Source organism: Palaemon carinicauda, chromosome 31 (genome assembly GCF_036898095.1).
Source record: "Palaemon carinicauda isolate YSFRI2023 chromosome 31, ASM3689809v2, whole genome shotgun sequence".
NCBI classification, from domain to species: Eukaryota; Metazoa; Arthropoda; class Malacostraca; order Decapoda; family Palaemonidae; genus Palaemon; species Palaemon carinicauda.
The window spans coordinates 25,893,081-25,912,660 of NC_090755.1; the positions used below are offsets into that span (position 1 = coordinate 25,893,081).

The window sequence follows — 19,580 nt, forward strand, 5'->3', positions numbered from 1 at the left end:
AAAAATTTCCAAGAAACTAATACGGTATAGAATCTGAAAGCTTAGTTTTAACATTTCCATAAACACGAAAGGTATCACCTTTCCCTATCTGAACTTAGAATTATTGGTATATTTTACGCTATAGGATTAATAACCTACAGATTTACACCATGCATCTGAGGCAATAAACTATTTCATGGTTGTGTGTGCAATTTAATTTTCAATACAGAAAAGACTTGAGAAAACAAAATATTTTGAATACAAGGAATACTTACACGGATAATGATTTTGGCGAAGAAAGTATTGAGCTTGAACTCCGCAAATCAAAGATTCAGAAATAACATGTCTTTGTTGTCTAGCACTTTCGAAGTGGAAAATTGTCTGAACACAGCTGTAAACGTGACCACTACCCATTCAGTTCAACTCAAGAGAATATATATATATATTAAAATATAATGAGATTAACAAGAAAAAATGAGGGAGAGACTGGTTCTTAGTTATGACAAGGTTCATGCATGATATGGTAAGGATGAAAAAGTAACAAGATCTGAAATAAAAGATTTACTGAAGTCTCAGTGACGACTTCATATGAATGAAAGATGTAATCCAGACAAAAATTATTACAGTAATAATGACAACAATAATAACAAAATGATATTATGATCTCGCAATCTTCCACACACTTCTATAATACACAATGAATTTTCACATGAGGAATGAAAATGATCTACCAATGCACAAGTTTATCTTTACAATACACTGATCAATGGGATGCTACAGCAGACTTTCAAAAGTACACGTCATTTGTCACACACTTTACCTGAATCTGCTTGCTTCCTCAAGCCATCAGTGTTGGTAATATCTTTACACAATTTTATCTACATTACTACCACCACTAATAACCTATGTGCATAAGGAAGCTATCTTGTTACTGTGATATGGCCAAAAGACAGAGTGGAAGGAATGTTGACAAAGACCAGATGACATCTTTCCACTGTTATTTCATACTTTAAAATCTGGTCAAATAACCAAATGATTGGGAACTTTGCTGCACCCTAACCAAGTTTAATCCACTTTAGAGGGAGAGGGATGATTTAAGGTGTGCCTGTATAAGTGTACCTTAAGGACTGACCCAGATGAATTTCTTTGTTGGAAAAATTAGATATTCTTAAAAATAAAGAGAACTAATTTTTCATTTGTTACATAAGTAGAATAAATCTGTCTCCAAAAATAAGAGTGAAGCAATAATAGGAACAAAAAAGGACAAGACCCACGGTAAATTTGAGACTGTTCTTCCTATATTACACAAGTAAAGCAGGGAGCATGTTTGTACAAAAGAGGAGGAAAAGAACAACTTGATGAAATTTGCACAATCCATCCTACTTCTGTGGAAGACAGCATTCATGTGATACAAGTAATGTATATGGGTTGTCCTAATACAAAGAAACTTAGCTTATAACCTCTCAAAATGAAATGCCATTCCCACTGTGAATAGCTATCTATCAGTCATATAAACATACCATGAATCATCCCTACATTTTTAATGACTAAACTTGCATAATTTGTAGGATGCACAATGATCAAGTTGATCTTTAAGAACCATCCCAACCCAATCTTAGCATATCTTTTGTGGAAACAGGTAACGTTCTGTAACAAAAGATAACGACTACCGATATACTATCAATGACAATCTCTGACAATATTTCAATCTAATATATTACAGACTAACAATTTACAGTGTCATACCAGGGTAACAAATAAAATAACCTTATACAAGAGTCCATGAATGTCCTAACTGTGTGTCTCCAACTGTTACTTTACAATTCAAGTCATTTTATATACATATACTCTGTAATAGTTTATTATTCTATGAACCTTTAAACTCTTTCGCAAAATAAAAGAGCTGCTCTTGGCTCTTCTGCTACCAGCCATCCAACAAAATGGATGTTAACAGTAGGACCATATTTCTTCTTAAATAAATTTATAAAAAATATCTATAAAAGAAAATAACTTCAAAATAAACAGAATTGATTCCACAAGAATTATTTATATCTAAGGCATATTATGTCACCTTCTAAAGGGAGGAAATCATAGGATCATCATCATCACTAGGACAATACAGTAGTGGCTTTTCTCTGACACCGGTCCTTCTTCCAGCATACTTCTACTAAACCTTCATTTACAATTCTGGCTAAAAATGCAGCCTGCCATGGACGACAAAATCAACCCTTGCTGTCTCTCTCTAAAACTGTTCTGCTAATAGTTCAGCCAATATGGAACTGGTAGTTTCTTTGCTGGCACGAATAGTTAATCGGTACATCTGGAAAAATTGTAGACATTGTAATTCAGCATAGTAATAGAATATAAACAAAATTGAAACCATATGTTAAACAAAGTTTTTTTTTCAACAAAATTAAACTAAACTCATTTTTAAAATTTTGGACCAAGAATTTCTCATTTGGAATTTCAGGAATTTCTATAAATTACTAAGGAAACATCACAAATTTTAAAAATATTTTGTATTTTTCCTACATATATCAACCTGAATAGTCTAATAGGACTATGACTTCGGTGAAGCTGGAATGGCAATTCAAATTTAATACGATAGTTACAACTACAACAGTCTGCCAGCTAGACAATCACTTTTAACACATACAAACCATCATCCTTTGACAGGAGACTTATTCTTAGAGGGAAGGAGGCCTTAAGAACCAAAACCTGACTGGTTTCATACCTCAAGTCTTGGGAAGTGTCAGAGCACTTGGTCCGGTAAAGAAGCAAAGATATTGTAAAGAAGCAAAGATAATGACAACTTAACAGTCTGAACAAGGAGATGCCACAGGCATTAGGTTTTCCCCATACCAAGAGTAAATGGTAATCTATCATTGGAAAACCTAAATCCTTATATACGATGTTGTCCGAAAATATACTTACGAAATTGGTTTGCATATATTCTATGCATCCTCCTTGTATGAGAGGATGAAAGAGCTACTGTTCTTTATGACAGATCTTGTCTGAAATGAAAGACTGCTCTGTTAAGAAGCTCACCTGCATCTGACAGCTAGTGCAGCTCAGCACCACAAATGATTCACCCGCAAAAGAGGGGGAAGAAAGAAGGGTAGAAGGCCAGTCATTCTACCTTTCAATATAGGGTTGTATTGAAACCACTTTCTTGGGCAAATTGCAACTTGTCTCGTGAGAAAGCTAAGCTACATAACCTGTTGAACAGCCATCGCAGGACGAAGTATAATGGTACTCTGACTCTTGGGTGTACTCCAGCAGGTAGCGAGGGTTAACGAAATTTGCATTAACAGACTCCTGTCTAAATACCTAAACCAATGAGAGGTTCTTCCTAAGGAGGATTCAATATCACTAACTTCGTTAGCCCTTGCCCTAGTTGGATCTCCAACTCCTTCCCTGGTGTAGAGAGAAGCAAATAGTGGTTTCACAAAGATAGAAATAACAGTTCTTGAATATCTTTCACTTCATCCTGCTGTTACTAAATAGAAGTTTTGGAGCTCTAGCCCAAAGCGCTGATTCCTTTTTTAGCACCGTTGAGCTGCTGCCACATAATATAGAAGTCAGACATTCTGATACCATGTGGACACCACCCGAGAAGATATGGAGAGAGACTCGAACCTGGTGTTACTGGCACCTGCATCTTTGCCATAAACTCAGGAACAAGCTAAGTAAACCACCTACTTTCCTTTGGAATGACTAGTGACATCAAATTTCAAAAGCTCTCTTTGCCTTAGTGTAGCCAAAAGACCCTACAGTCAGATCTTTGTATGAAACTCATCTCAAAGGCTTCTATGAGGCATGCCTAAGAGACTTTAGAACCCTAGTCACATTCCACTCTGGGTACTAAGGCATAAGAGTAGGCAATCCTGCTCGAAACTCCCCGTGAGCATAAACAGTTCCCATGAGGAGATACCTCTTAGATATTATGACCTGGCTCAAGGCTGAGCGACAGCCTTTCACCACACTTTCACAGAGGAGCTTCTTTTGGCAAAGGCAAGAAAATCACAAATTTTAAGTAATTTGTATTTTTCCTAACAGTACTTACCTCGAACTACTTTCTTAGGAGTATCTGGGATTCTCCTCCCAAACGACCAGAATTTTGTGTAGTTTCCCCTATCTCCGTTTTCTATAGTGGGTCCCTCTGAGGCAAATGGATACTCACCCTGAGGCGACCCGGGTCAGCGAGAGTGCGTGGCCAGGTCTCGGTCACCAGTAAGTTTTTGATAAATATGGTATCAAAGTCCTGTAAGACACTCGGGGAAGGATGGGTGGGCAATAACCCAAAAGTAGTTCAAGGTAAGTACTGTTAGGAAAAATACAAATTACATGTACTTAAAATTTGTGATTTGTTCCAACACGGAGTACTTACCTCGAACTACTTTCTTAGGAGACTTATACTTTAGGAGGCGGGGGTAATCTTACGGACCGAGAGACCTGATGGATAATAAAGATTGAACCTAGATAGGAGGCTAGGTTCTTCTGACCACTAACGGGATATGAGACTTGGGGAGACCTACGCAAAAAACTATTTAGTGTCTAAGTAACTCGCCTCTGTAAGGATCTCCGGACACGGGCATCTCCACTGAACGTTTCTCACATGGGAAGAGTAAAGGAAAAAGGGAATGGAGGGGAAGCGGGGACAAGGGGGGAAAAAGTAAGGAAGGAACTTGTGTCACTTGGAATTATTTTCCACGGGCTTCCCCGGGCCTTCAACCTTAAACCTTTTGGAGCGCAGAAATGACTGGACCAATGGAGAAGTAGTCCAGAGGCTTCCTAGTACAGTCCTTCAGGTAGTGGGCCATAAAGGTGGACTGCCTAGACCATATGCCCGCCTTCAAGATCTGGCCCACAACTATGTTCTTCTCGAAGGCTAAGGAAGTGCTCAGGCCCCTAATATCATGGGGCCTCGGCTTACCCGGCACCGTCATAGGCTCTCTTAATCACCTGCCGTGACCAGGAGATAAGTGTTCCTGGACACTGCTTTCTTCACCACGCCCGAGGAGACGTACAGACTCTTAATCCCAGGGTGAAGTCTGGCTGTAGTTTCCAGGTACTTTCTAACTGCCCTGACCAGGCATAGCAACAAATCCTTCGGATTATCTGGTCGCAGAATCGCTGGCACTGAAAATCCCTCAAACCTAGGGTCCCAGGAGGCTGGGTTCTGCGTCTTGGCCACGAAATCGGGCAGGAACCTGAAACTCAAATCCTTCCCACCTTTCGAGTGCGAAACCTCGTACGACAGCCCATGGAGTTCGCTCACTCGTTTAGCCGAGGCCAGGGCGAGAAGGAAGACAGTCTTGAGGGTGAGCTCTTTGTCCAGAATGTCCCCGAGGGGCTCGAAGGGTGGCTCAGACAAAGCTTAAGAACTCTGGCCACGTTCCACTGCGGCACTCTAGAGGCACGGGGAGAACACGATTGTTCGAAGCTCTTGATGAGCATCGAGATCTGCCGGGGAGCTCCTAGATCTAGACCCTTGAGGAGAAAGACCTGGCCCAAGGCAGCTTGGACACCTTTGATGGCCGGGATAGACATGCCTACGTCGTCTCTCAGATAGACAAGGAAATCTGCTATCCTATGAATGGAGGCCTCCAACGGCTTAAGGTTCTGTGAGGAGCACCATTTTGTGAAAGTGGCCCATTTAGCTTGATAAACCGCGACTGAGGACCATCTCAGGTAACCCGACATCCTTGTTGCGGTCTTCGATGAGTATCCTTCCTTCCTCAGGAGCCGCTCGATAACCTCCACGTGTGTAGGCGGAGGAACCGAGGGTTTTCGTGAAACCTTTGGAAGTGGGGCTGACGGAGGTGGTCTCCTCTGTCCGGAAGGGGCCGAGGTGGAAGGAGCGCCAGTTCCTTAAGGTCCGCGAACCACTCTCTCTCTCCGGCTACCAGGGCGCTACCAAAGTCATCCACAGGTTCTTTGCTCGTCTCACTCTGTTGAGGACCTGACTGAGCGTCCCGAAGGGAGGGAAGGCATACACGTCGAGGTTGTCCCAAGTGTGTTGAAAAGCGTCCTCGAATGCTGCTGTTGGGTCTGGCACTGGAGAACAGAACACGGGGAGCTGTGCATTGAGTCTTGTGGCGAAGAGGTCCATTATCGGCGACCCCCACTTCAGGATGACCGTCTGAGCCACTTCTGGGTGTAGGGACCACTCCAACCCTACCACTTGGCCCACCACGCTGGGGCCGTCGGCTAGGACGTTCCTCTTCCCTGGAATGAACCTGGCTGTGATTTCGATTTGCTCCTTTACGGCCCACTCCAGGATCTTTGTCGTGAGACTGCACAACTCTTTCGACTTTGGACCTCCTTGCTTTTTCACATAGGCTACCACCGTGGCGTTGTCGCACATCAGAGCCACCGTGTTTCCTCGGAGAAGGTGGAAGAATTCTACGCACGCCCTCTGAACCGCCCTCAGTTCCAGGACGTTTATGTGAAGGTTCTTTTCTTCGAGGGACCACTTCCCCTTCGCTGATTCGTCAAGAAGATGGGCTCCAAATCCCTCCTTTGATGCGTCCGTGAATAGCAGCATATCCGGGGGATCGATTGCGAAGGGCATTCCCTTGAGTGTGTTCGTCCTGTCGTGCCACCACTTCAGGGTTTCCTCCGTCTCCGAGGACACCGTGACCATCTTGTGCGGGAACTCACCCGGGTCCAGAATTCTTTTAGGTTCCACTGAACCGCTCTTAGTTTGAGTCTCCCCCGGGGGACTAACTTTTCCAACGACACCAGGTGGCCCACTAACCTCAGCCAGTCTTTGGCTCTCCTTGGAAGGTTTGCTAGAAAGGGGAGAATTATCCAGTCTAGATTTTCTAACCTCTCTGAGGAGGGGAAGGCCCTCACCAACTTGGTGTCTAGAACCATCCTCAGGTAGGTCATCCTCGTGGAGGGTATCAGTTGTGACTTTTCTAGGTTGATGATGATACCCAAGTCCTTGCAGAACCGTAAAAGTTTCGCGCCTTGCTCCTTCAGTACTTCCTCTGAGGCTGAAAGCAACAACCAGTCATCCAGGTAACGGATCAGGTGGATGCCCTGTTCGTGAGCCCAGACTGAAACTGTTGTGAAGACCCTCATGAAGACCTGAGGCGCTGTCGACAGCCCGAAGAATAGGGTCTTGAACTGCAAGGCCTAGGCACCCCATTTCACCCTTAGGAACTTCCTGCTGGAGGGGTGGACAGGGATCTGAAAATAGGCGTCCTTGGGGTATAGGGACATCATGAAGTCCACCTCCCTCAAGGCTGCCATTACCGACTTCGGGGTGTCCATCTTGAAGTCAGTCTTGCATACGAACTTGTTGAGGGCCGACAGATCTATGACCGACCTCCAACACCCTGTTGCCTTCTCCCCCAGGAAGAGCCTGCTGTAGAACCCCGGGGTGGGGTTCTTGACTAGTTCCAACGCCCCTTTGGCGATCATAGCCGACACTTCCTCCTGTAAAGCAGCCTTCTTTAAGGGGTCCTTGGGAGCCAACCACTCCGCCTGTCGGTCTGGAATTAGAGGGGACGGGTCCGCCAGGAAGGTCAGCCTGTACCCGTCCCTCAGGACTGCTACAGTCTATGAATCTGCCCCGTTGTCCCGCCAAGCTTGCCTAGAGTGTTTGAGGCATCCCCCAACCTGAGGCTTTGGCAGGAGTAGGGGGCCTCTCTCCCTACCTTCTCCTGGAGGCGCAGCTCGAACGTCCTCTCCTTGAGTTAGGGTAGGTAGTCCTAAAAGAGGCCTGCGGGGTCGTGCTTCCCCTACGGGAGGGCTGCGAGGCTTGATGCCAGGAAACCGACGGGGAATCTCTTCTGGGTTGGACTGACGAGGAGTGGGGGCCGTCTGGAGCGGCTCTTCTATGCGCCGGACGCCTTACAGTTGGGGGCCTGGACGCCCCTGCCTCCTTGAGCCTCCTGACTCTCTCCATCACTTCCTCGACTGCCTTCAGGGGGAAGACTGAGTCGCCCCACACCGGGGAGCTCCTCAGGCACCTTGCCTCCCGCTCGGGTAACCTACGGAGTAGCTTATTAAAGACGGTTTCCCTCTTCCGTAGGACCCAGTTAGCCGTCTGCGAGAGGGATTGGAACGTGAGGAACTTCATCGTCTTTCCCCCTGAGCGGATCAGTTCTTGCAGTAAAGTCTGATCCTCCGGCATGGAGATATCATGAGAGAACTGGAAACCCACTAGGGTACAGGCCCACCAGTCCAGCCAAGACATGACGTTGACTAAGTCCTGGGCTATGTCCTTCATCATTGCGGCCTACGCGGGGGAGAAACACACTGAGGCAAAGGAGGCCCTGTCTTCCGCACTTCCTTGGTTCAGCGTGGCTATCGCCGCCTCGACCGCACGGGGACCTCCGCGCCGACCGTCCGGGACGTAGAACCGTTTCTGTGTTCTTAGGCCCGGAAGCAGCTTGGAGGACCCTTGGCTCCTGGGGGCGTCCGGTTGGCTCGCGATGTACCTGTTTATGTGGTCCATGCCTAATTTCATGTTCGGTGCTAAAGGAAGGGTTAGGGACGGCTTCTGCTGGACCGGGTTGTCCACTAACCTGCCCAGACCGGAGAGCCAGGCCTGCTCCGTCGAGGGTTTCGGGTCGTCAAGCCTGTGGTGCCGCCTGATGAGCGCGAGAACTTTTCTGTGGGAGGAGACGTCATCCGCTGAGCACTCTCCCCCTTCTATAAGGCCTTCAGCCACTTGATCCTCCACGTCGGCCACCTCGTGAGTCACGGATGGAGCCACGTGGGAGGCTAGATCTCCTCTCTCTCGCCGTACCAATGGCGCAAGGACTTGCAGTACGGGTGGATCCGCTGGGACGGGAGTAGCTGTCATGGGTCTACCCCCTCCCGCGGAGCTCCGTGGTGGCGGGGGCCTACCCAGGTTTTCCGGTTGCTCCTGGCGCTTGGGTAGAGCTGATGGAACCGAGGCCCGGGGCCATGCCCCTGGGCCGAAGGAGCGGTTCTTTCTGCTGGGCGGATGGAGCCTGTGCCTTTGCGGGCTTAGGCTTGGCAAAAGACTTGTGTCGCCGACTTCGGGCGACGGCCGGACCGACTGGAGGACCCGTGTCGCGAGGGCGATGAAGCGGCTCTAGGGAGCCGCTCAGAAGGGCCTGGAGCGGAGGCTGCCTTGATGAGCTCGCTGCGTGGGATGGTTACACGGACCCACTTGTCTCTGGACGAACGGCTCTTCCTATGTTTCTTCCTGGAGGTCCTGGCACGCTTCCTGGAAGGGGCTGACCGCAATCGAGACCTCCTCCTTCGGGACCTCATCCACTTCTTCCTAGAGTCCCGGGGACCGAAATCTTCCGAGGAGGACGAGTCCGATGAAGATGAGGCCAATGACGGGAAGGAAGACGAGCTCGCCGTGTCCTTCGAGACGTCTGATGCTAATGGAGGGTCCGTGTGTCGTTTCACCGGCGAGATCGGCTGCATAAAGACGGGCGGGAACGTCGACGACGGCGCCGGGTGAGACCGCAGTGTCTTTTGGGGGCCAAATCAGCTACCGAACTCTTCTTCTAGCCGCATCGGGGACCTGAAGGGCGTCCTAGGGGCCGTCCATGCGATGGAGTCTGGGTTCGACGAGCCTGTCGGGGGACTCTCTTTGTCCGCTTCTCCCCTGGTCACCGAAGCACCTGAAATACACAGCCACGATGCGGGGGAAGGAGCCGGAGCAGTCTTTCCCCACACCGGGTCTTCGGTAAAGACGAGCCCTATAGGCACCAGAACCTCGTCCCCCGAGCACGCTCCCACCCCTCCATGCCTGCACAGACACAACATCTCCCACATCAGGAACATCAGACTCATGGGGATCGGCAATGGGCCGCTTCCCCGCAACAGACTTACCTCGTCCCCTACTCTGGGTAGGGGAAGGTGGCGAGGAACCTTTCTCAGACGGAGCCGTGGGCGAAGCCAAGGACGAGGCGGTGCTCGCCTTCTTGGGAGATCTCTTGGGCGCTGCCTTCTTTTTGGTACCGTAGAGAGCCCACTGGATCTCGGGCCAGGACTCGCACTCTGGATACGTGGCGGACGGGGAATACACACTACCCCTACACGATGAACACAGCATATGCGGATCCACTTCCGGCTTAGAGAGGAACGCACCACAAGATTTACCGGCATTAGGCCCGGGGCAACGACGTTGGTGATCCATAATAGTACACCAAAGCACCAAGCAACACAAGAACACTGGGGAAAGAGGTAGATGATAGGATATAAGGTAATCGGTAAACACGCGGGAACCACGTGGGGACACAAAGGGTCGCACGGGATTTTAATCACGCCGCGACCAGAAACTTACTGGAGACCGAGACCTGGCCACGCGCTCTCGCTGACCCGGGTCGCCTCAGGGTGAGTATCCATCCGCCACAGAGGGACCCACTATAGAAAACAGAGATAGGGGAAACTACACAAAATTCTGGTCTGTTGGGAGGAGAATCCCAGATGCTCCCAAGAAAGTAGTTCGAGGTAAGTACTCCGTGTTGGAACAAATTAGCTATTACTTCCAGAAAGGCTCCAATCAGAGAAATATCCTTTTTTATGGCACACACCAATTGCAGAATATGGTACCTCAACAATAAGCATCAGCAAATCTGGGTAAATCTAGAGTACAGCCACTTGGAGGCCACAAGGGTCATCCTAAGACCTGATGTCGTCAACAACCTATTAATTTAGTGGCGAATCAGGCAGCAGAGCATAATGCCGTATGCTTCTACAGTATGTTGTAACAAAGGTGTTGAAAAGTGTCCTCAAACACCATCCAGGGGTCTAAAATGGAGAAGCAGAATACAGAGTTTCCTGATGAGCCGTGTGGCAAACAGGTTGATCGCTGGTAATCCCCAGAGAGCAAGAAGCCATGAAAGGATGTAGGGACCACTTAGAATATGCAAAGTGACCCTGCTGACTGAACATGTCTACTAGAACATTGCTCTTTAACTGGAATGAACCTCGCAGACAATTCAACACCCTAGTTCATTACCCAGATGTGAACCTGCTTTGTAAACTCCGCCACAAAAGTATGTACGAGAACGTCCCTCCTCACTTGCTGAGCAAGCTATAACTTAATTGCTGTTGCTTATAAACAATACAGTGGCTTAAAAACTCTAAGAAAGCTTGCAATGCTGAGAATGCCACTCACTTTTTCAACAGGTTGATATGGAGGTGCTTTAATTCTGCAGACCCCAAAAATGAGGCGACTTGATTTCTCTGGTGCGCGCCCCACCTATCCTTGAACGAGTTGGAGAACAAAAGCATCACTGATGTGGGGAGCTAAGTGGAACTCACTCACCTGGTGAGGTTTTTGTCTTTCAGCCACCAGCACCTCTTCTTCCACTATTCTTATTTTTACTATTATTATTATCATTACTAGCTAAGATACAACACTAGTTGCAAAAGTAGGGGTTCCCACAAGGAAAAACAGCCCAGTGAGGAAAGAAAATAAGGAATTAAATTAACTATACGAGAGGTAATGAACAATTAAAATAAAACATTTTAAGAACATCAACAACATTAAAACAGATCTTTCATATATAAGCTATAAAAGGAGACTTTTGTCAGCCTGTTTAACATGAAAACATTTGCAGCAAGTTTTAACTTTTGAAGCTCTACCAATTCAACTACCTCAAGTTTGAACTTTTGAAGCTCTACAAATTCAACTACCTGATTAAGATGATCATTCCACAACTTCGTGACAGCTGGAATAAAAATTCTATAATACTGTGTTGTACTTGGCCTCATGATGGAGAAGGCCCAACTGTAAGAATAACTGCATATTGATTATTACAAATAGGATGGTACTGTCTGGGATGATCTGAACATAAAGGATAGTCAGATTTATGAAAAATCTTATCCAACATACATATCAAACTAATTGAGCAATGGTAACAGAGATTTAATATCTAGATCAGGAATAAGAAACTTATTCGACCATAAGTTCTTGTCCAACAAATTAAGATGAGAATTAGAAGCTGAAGACCAGACAGGTGAATAATACTCTAAACAAGTCTTGTAAGATAGTTTCGTTTAAAGAAACACTGTAGTTATTTGTTTGAACATAAAAGCAATTTTTATTTGATACTTAAAACTACAAGAGCCAAAACTTGTGTAGTGTAAATTCACATGAGCCAAAATGAGAAAGAGACACAACATACTGGTTGTAGTGTCCACCAATTCCCGCCAAACACTTACTTCTTGCTTCCATTCTATCGTTAACAACAAACATTTCTTGAAATAGATATTAAACGAATAAGTTTGACATGAAGCCGTCTGTACATCCACACACATCAGGGACCAAAACAAAAAGGAAGGCTCTTTGGCTGGGAAAGGGGTGGGGTTTCTCACCCCGCACCCTCACCAGCTGGATAACTGCTTGTTAACCAGCTTTAATAACAAACTCCAGCTTGTGCTGAATCAATATCCCTATTCAAAGTACAGGGGTTTGTATGCCGCGTAGGAGCAATCAAGTTGATAACAGCCCAATACTGTTAATATATTAAGTGTATGTATAAGGACATGTATTATTAGCAAGTCCGAGGTGGGTTACAGAATGACGTTCCATAGTTCACGCAAATCACTAATCTAGCAAGGCTGTGGAACCAAAAGTACTGGACTATCGATGGTGTACCTGTACTGCATATGATACAACGGTAAAGTCTACACAAGCTTTCTCATGAATACAAGTTTCATGTTTAGGCTAGCTCACTTCGGCCAAAAATTATAACAGCTAACAAATTTTACCTCTGCTTGCCGGTTCGGTTCCAAACGTAGAAGACAACCAATCTGCTGTGTCCTAGTGTGAATGATCGCTGCACAAACATAATTTTCAGGATTTGGATCAATGTTCTCGAGAAGTTGCATACCAAACCCTAATAATTTTGTCTTGATAGCTGCATTCTCCATTGGGCTGGTAGCTTTGAAGATCCTCTGGGATTCTTGCTGAGGCCTGAACAAGCAGAGAGAAAATTTTCATTAAGATAAAGGAAAAGAAAGACATACTTCATGAATTACAGAGGGAGAAACAATGATACACTATTGCCACGTAAATTAAATTAAACATAATTCTTAAATCAAATCAATGGAAGAGATCTAGAACTAAAGCACACCCATCCCACTTTAGTCACGATTCTAGTTGGAGAATTGTATTCCTAATCATAGCAAACACAAAGAAATATCAAGAACTGCAGTTGCTATAAACTTATTTGCCTTACATATGATGCAATATGAGGAGTAATTTTTGCTTATTATATGTATTACATTTACCTGAAATTAATTTCAAGGCCAAACCATTTGTCAACTAAATTATTACATTTATTTTCCATAAAATATTAGCCAAACAATGCATTATCTAATTTAACTATCCCAAGCTCATTCATGTAACTCTTAATTCTTTACCTAATAAAATGGTTCTCTACCAAAATTTTAGTTTTACTCATTGATATGAAATTACTAGTTTTGAATAATTTGCATCCATATTTAGTTGTGAAAAATCAAGTCCACTATAGATCACACAGCCAAAAATCTTAAGACTTTCACAACTTGTCTGAAAAGATTTTCTTACGAAAGGATTAATACTGATTAAATTCTACCTAACGAACAAAAAGTTTCGTAATTAGATGGACTGCAAATTTTAAAAGCAATGACAATTTTTTTGGGAGAGCTATCCAATATTTTTCATCGACTGTCAACCGAAAATTGGGCATTTGCATAAAATATGATTCAGTTTATATTTTACTGCATTGTCTACAAGCAGAAAGTATGTCTTGTGGGGTTGGCAATAGTGGAAGAATATTGTACCCTCATAATTTAAGGAATTTTGGAAGTTCAGATTATTGCATTTTTGGTTAGAATAATTCATGTTTCAAATAGCTTTTATAACAAATACACGTCGAGATACTACAGTTAGATAGTTATGGGGTCTTTTGACTGGCAAGACAGTACTACATTGGATTCTTCTCTCTGGTTACGGTTCATTTTCCCTTTGCTTACACACACACACACCTAATAGTCTGGCCTATCATTTACAAATTCTCCTCTGTCCTCATACATCTGACAACACAAAGATTACCTAATAATTCTCCTTCACCCAAGGGGTTAACTATTGCACTGTAATTGTTCAGTGGCCACTTTCCTCTTGGTAAGGGTAGAAGAGACTCTTAAGCATGTTAAGCAGCTCGCCAAGGAGAAGGACAATCCAAAATCAAACCATTATTCTCTAGTCTTGGGTAGTGCCACGTCCTCTGTACCATGGTCTTCCACTGTCTTGGGTTAAAGTTCTCTTGCTTGAGGGTATATTCGTTCAACTATTCTATCTTATTACTCTTCCTCTTGTTTTGTTAAATTTTTTTTAGTTTATATAGGAGATATTTATTTTAATGTTACTATTCTTAAAATATTCTATTTTTCCGTTTCCTTTCCTCACTGGGCTATTTCCCCTGTTGGAGCCCCTGAGCTTATAGCATTGTGCTTTTCCAACTAGGGTTGTAGCTCAGCAAGTAATAATAATAATAATAATAATAATAATAATAATAATAATAATAATAATAATAATAATAATAATGGCTAAAAATTTTTTTGTATATCCACGCAAGCGAGCCAAGTCTCTTACGCAACCAATTTCTGACATGGGTATGTCTTTATTTATTTTTACTTCAACAAATTTGAGGAAAAATTCTTACTCTAGAACTCCATATACCAATATAAAGTAACACCACCATTTTCTATGATAATCAAGGACAATATTATCAGTTTTCTTCTACTCGATATGGCAGTTGTAAATTAATTTCTCCTGTACTCATTTCTTTGTCTTACAATAGTCGTTAGTCCTTTTAAATCAAGACTAAGCACTGAGGGCAAGATTTTACATTTGAAAATTCACTTTACTTGTCTAAGTCAGGTACTCAATCCTTATGGGTGAAAAGTCATGCCACCCTTCACTACCGTCCATCAAAACCTGTGAGCAGTGGTCAACATTGTTAAAGGGGAAAAGATGAAAAAGAACTTGTCCGAGTTCACCAAACTTGTTATCACGGTATTGGGACTTGCTTCATAGAAAAACTATTTTCAATATTATCCAGATATTCCTTGCACCAAAAAAAGCATCCCATATCAAAGTACTGGGAGGAAAGGGGACTAAAACACTTAAGGCAACTGCAATGTCAGATTTACCAGCCACAATGATGAAAAATGTTATTTTCATTAGTAAAATAAATTTTTGAATATACTTACCCGATGATCATGTAGCTGTCAACTCCGTTGCCCGACAGAAATCTACGGTCGGGATACGCCAGCGATCGCTATACAGGTGGGGGTGTACACAACAGCGCCATCTGTGAGTAGGTACTCAAGTACTTCTTGTCAACAAGAACTCAATTTTCTCCTCGGTCCACTGGTTCTCTATGGGGAGGAAGGGCGGGTCCTTAAATTCATGATCATCGGGTAAGTATATTCAAAAATTTATTTTACTAATGAAAATAACATTTTTCAATATTAATCTTACCCGATGATCATGTAGCTGATTCACACCCAGGGTGGTGGGTGGAGACCAGCATACATGTTAACAAAGAAGCTAAGTATCCCGAATTTCATTTTAGCAGTTATTCAAAATAACAAACATAAAATAAATAAGTACCTGGTAAGGAAGTCGACTTGAACTATTACTCTGCCTTTTTTAAGTACGTCTTCCTTACTGAGCCTAGCGGTCCTCTTAGGATGCTGAACGACTCCTAGGTGCTGAAGTATAAAGGGCTGCAACCCATACTAAAGGACCTCATCACAACCTCTAACCTAGGCGCTTCTCAAGAAAGAATTTGACCACCCGCCAAATCAACCAGGATGCGGAAGGCTTCTTAGCCTTCCGTACAACCCAAAAACAACAATAAAAAGTATTCAAGAGAAAGATTAAAAAGGTTATGGGATTATGGGAATGTAGTGGCTGAGCCCTCACCTACTACTGCACTCGCTGCTACGAATGGTCCCAGGGTGTAGCAGTTCTCGTAAAGAGACTGGACATCTTTGAGATAGAATGATGCGAACACTGACTTGCTTCTCCAATAGGTTGCATCCATAACACTCTGCAGAGAACGGTTCTGTTTGAAGGCCACTGAAGTAGCGACAGCTCTAACTTCATGTGTCCTTACCTTCAGCAAAGCAAGGTCTTCTTCCTTCAGATGAGAATGTGCTTCTCTAATCAGAAGCCTGATGTAGTAAGAAACTGCGTTCTTGGACATCGGAAGAGAAGGCTTCTTGATAGCACACCATAAAGCTTCTGATTGTCCTCGTAATGGCTTTGACCGTCTTAAATAGTACTTAAGAGCTCTTACTGGGCAAAGTACTCTCTCTAGTTCGTTCCCCACCAAGTTGGACAGGCTTGGGATCTCGAACGACTTAGGCCAAGGACGGGAAGGAAGCTCGTTTTTAGCCAAAAAAACCGAGCTGCAAGGAACATGTAGCCGTTTCAGATGTAAAACCTATGTTCCTGCTGAAGGCGTGGATCTCACCGACTCTTTTAGCTGTTGCTAAGCAGACGAGGAAAAGAGTTTTTAATGTGAGGTCCTTAAAAGAGGCTGATTGGAGCGGTTCAAATCTTGATGACATTAGGAACCTTAAAACCACGTCTAGGTTCCAGCCTGGTGTGGACAACCGACGTTCCTTTGAGGTCTCAAAAGACCTAAGGAGGTCCTGTAGATCTTTGTTGGTGGAAAGATCCAAGCCTCTGTGGCGGAAGACCGCTGCCAACATACTCCTGTAACCCTCGATCGTAGGAGCTGAAAGGGATCTTACGTTCCTTAGATGTAACAGGAAGTCAGCAATCTGGGTTACAGTGGTACTGGTTGAGGAAACTGCATTCGCCTTGCACCAGCTTCGGAAGACTTCCCATTTAGACTGATAGACTCTGAGAGTGGATGTCCTCCTTGCTCTGACAATCGCTCTGGCTGCCTCCTTCGAAAAGCCTCTAGCTCTTGAGAGTCTTTCGATAGTCTGAAGGCAGTCAGACGAAGAGCGTGGAGGTTTGGGTGTACCTTCTTTACGTGAGGTTGACGCAGAAGGTCCACTCTTAGAGGAAGAGTCCTGGGAACGTCCACTAGCCATTGCAGTACCTCGGTGAACCATTCTCTCGCGGGCCAGAGGGGAGCAACCAACGTCAACCGTGTCCCTTCGTGCGAGGCGAACTTCTGAAGTACCCTGTTGACAATCTTGAACGGCGGGAACGCATACAGGTCGAGATGGGACCAATCCAGCAGAAAGGCATCCACGTGAACTGCTGCTGGGTCTGGAATCGGAGAACAATACATCGGGAGCCTCTTGGTCATCGAGGTAGCGAATAGATCTATGGTGGGCTGACCCCACAGGGCCCATAGTCTGCTGCAAACATTCTTGTGAAGGGTCCACTCTGTGGGGATGACCTGACCCTTCCGGCTGAGGCGATCTGCCATGACATTCATATCGCCCTGAATGAACCTCGTTACCAGCGAAAGCTTTCGATCTTTCGACCAAATGAGGAGGTCCCTTGCGATCTCGAACAACTTCCTCGAATGAGTCCCTCCTTGCTTGGAGATGTAAGCCAAGGCTGTGGTGTTGTCGGAGTTCACCTCCACCACCTTGTTTAGCTGGAGGGACTTGAAGTTTATCAAGGCCAGATGAACTGCCAACAACTCCTTGCAATTGATGTGAAGTGTCCTTTGCTCCTGATTCCACGTGCCCGAGCATTCCTGCCCGTCCAGTGTCGCACCCCAGCCCGTGTCCGATGCGTCCGAGAAGAGACGGTGGTCGGGGGTCTGAACAGCTAATGGCAGACCTTCCTTGAGAAGAATGCTGTTCTTCCACCACGTTAGCATAGACCTCATCTCTTCGGAAACAGGCACTGAGACCGCCTCTAGCGTCATGTCCTTTCTCCAGTGAGCAGCTAGATGATACTGAAGGGGGCGGAGGTGGAGTCTCCCTAACTCGATGAACTGGGCCAGCGATGATAGTGTCCCTGTTAGACTCATCCACTGCCTGACCGAACATCGGTTCCTTCTCAGCATGCTCTGGATGCATTCTAGGGCTTGATTGATCCTTGGGGCCGACGGAAAAGCCCGAAAAGCTCGACTCTGAATCTCCATACCTAGATAGACAATGGTCTGGGATGGGACGAGCTGGGACTTCTCTATATTGACCAGGAGGCCCAACTCCTTGGTCAGATCCATAGTCCATCTGAGATTCTCCAGACAGCGACGACTTGTTGGAGCTCTTAAAAGCCAGTCGTCCAAATAGAGGGAGGCTCTGATGTCTGCCAAGTGAAGGAATTTGGCAATATTCCTCATCAGTCTGGTAAACACAAGAGGTGCCGTGCTTAGGCCAAAGCACAGGGCTTGGAACTGGTACACAACCTTTCCAAAGACGAACCTTAGGAAAGGTTGGGAGTCTGGATGGATGGGGACGTGAAAGTACGCGTCTTTCAGGTCTAACGAGACCATCCAGTCCTCCTTCCTGACCGCTGCTAGGACCGACTTCGTCGTCTCCATCGTGAACGTCTGCTTGGTGACAAAAGCATTGAGAGCACTGACGTCCAGCACCGGTCTCCAACCTCCTGTCTTCTTCGCTACCAGGAAGAGACGGTTGTAGAAGCCCGGGGATTGATGATCCCGGACTATGACCACCGCTTCCTTTTGTAGCAAGAGCGACACCTCTTGTTGCAACGCTAGCCTCTTGTCCTTCTCCTTGTAGTTGGGAGAGAGGTTGATGGGAGATGTAGCTAGAGGGGGACTGCGGCAGAACGGAATTCTGTACCCCTCTCTTAGCCACTTCACAGACTGAGCGTCTGCACCTCTGCTCTCCCAAGCTTGCCAGAAGGTCTTGAGTCTGGCTCCCACTGCTGTCTGGAGAGGAAGGCAGTCAGAACTTGCCTTTTGCGGACTTGGAACCCTTCTTGGATTTGCCACGGTGACTGTCGGCACGGGTACCTCCTCTGCTGGAGGTTCTGCCACGAAAGGGCGGGATGAACCTAGTAGCAGGTGTGTCTACTGCTGCAGGGCGGAAGGGTCTAGGCACGGAAGGTAAGGTTTTAGCCTTACGTGCGGAAGATGCCATAAGATCATGGGTATCCTTCTGGATAAGGGAGGCAGCCATCCCCTTAATCAGCTCCTCCGGAAACAGACACTTGGAGAGAGGAGCAAACAACAACTCTGACTTCTGGCAAGGAGTGATACCAGCCGATAAGAAGGAGCAAAGATGTTCTCTCTTCTTAAGCACTCCCGACACGTACGAAGCCGCAAGCTCACCAGACCCATCCCGAATGGCTTTGTCCATGCTAGACATGATCAGCATGGCAGAGTCCTTATCCGAAGGGGAAGTCTTTCTGCTTAAGGCTCCCAAACACCAATCGAGAAAGTTGAAGATCTCGAAGGCACGAAAGACTCCCTTCAACAGATGATCCAAGTCAGAAAAGGACCAGCAGATCTTCGATCGTCTCATAGCCAGCCTGCGGGGAGAGTCAACCAGACTTGAGAAGTCGCCCTGGGCAGAGGCAGGAACTCCCAAGCCGGGTTCCTCTCCCGTGGCATACCAGACGCTCGACTTGGAAGCAAGCTTGGTAGGAGGAAAGATGAAAGCAGTCTTTCCCAGTTGCTTCTTGGACT

General features: G+C 45.6%; 1 protein-coding gene across 3 annotated transcripts in view; it reads right to left on the reverse strand.

Moving 5' to 3' along the window:
- Window positions 1-19,580, reverse strand: part of AP-2alpha (adaptor protein complex 2, subunit alpha) — a 92,758-nt gene that overhangs the window by 2,532 nt on the left and 70,646 nt on the right. For all 3 annotated transcript variants that reach the window (XM_068355066.1, XM_068355064.1, XM_068355065.1), the window contains exons 19-20: window positions 12,703-12,907; window positions 1-2,299 (exon numbers count right to left, since the gene is read on the reverse strand). The exon at window positions 1-2,299 is cut by the window's left edge and continues 2,532 nt beyond it. In XM_068355066.1, the coding sequence (XP_068211167.1) occupies window positions 2,222-2,299; window positions 12,703-12,907 (283 nt within the window). In that variant the 3' untranslated portion in view covers window positions 1-2,221. The remainder of the gene's footprint in view (window positions 2,300-12,702; window positions 12,908-19,580) is intronic.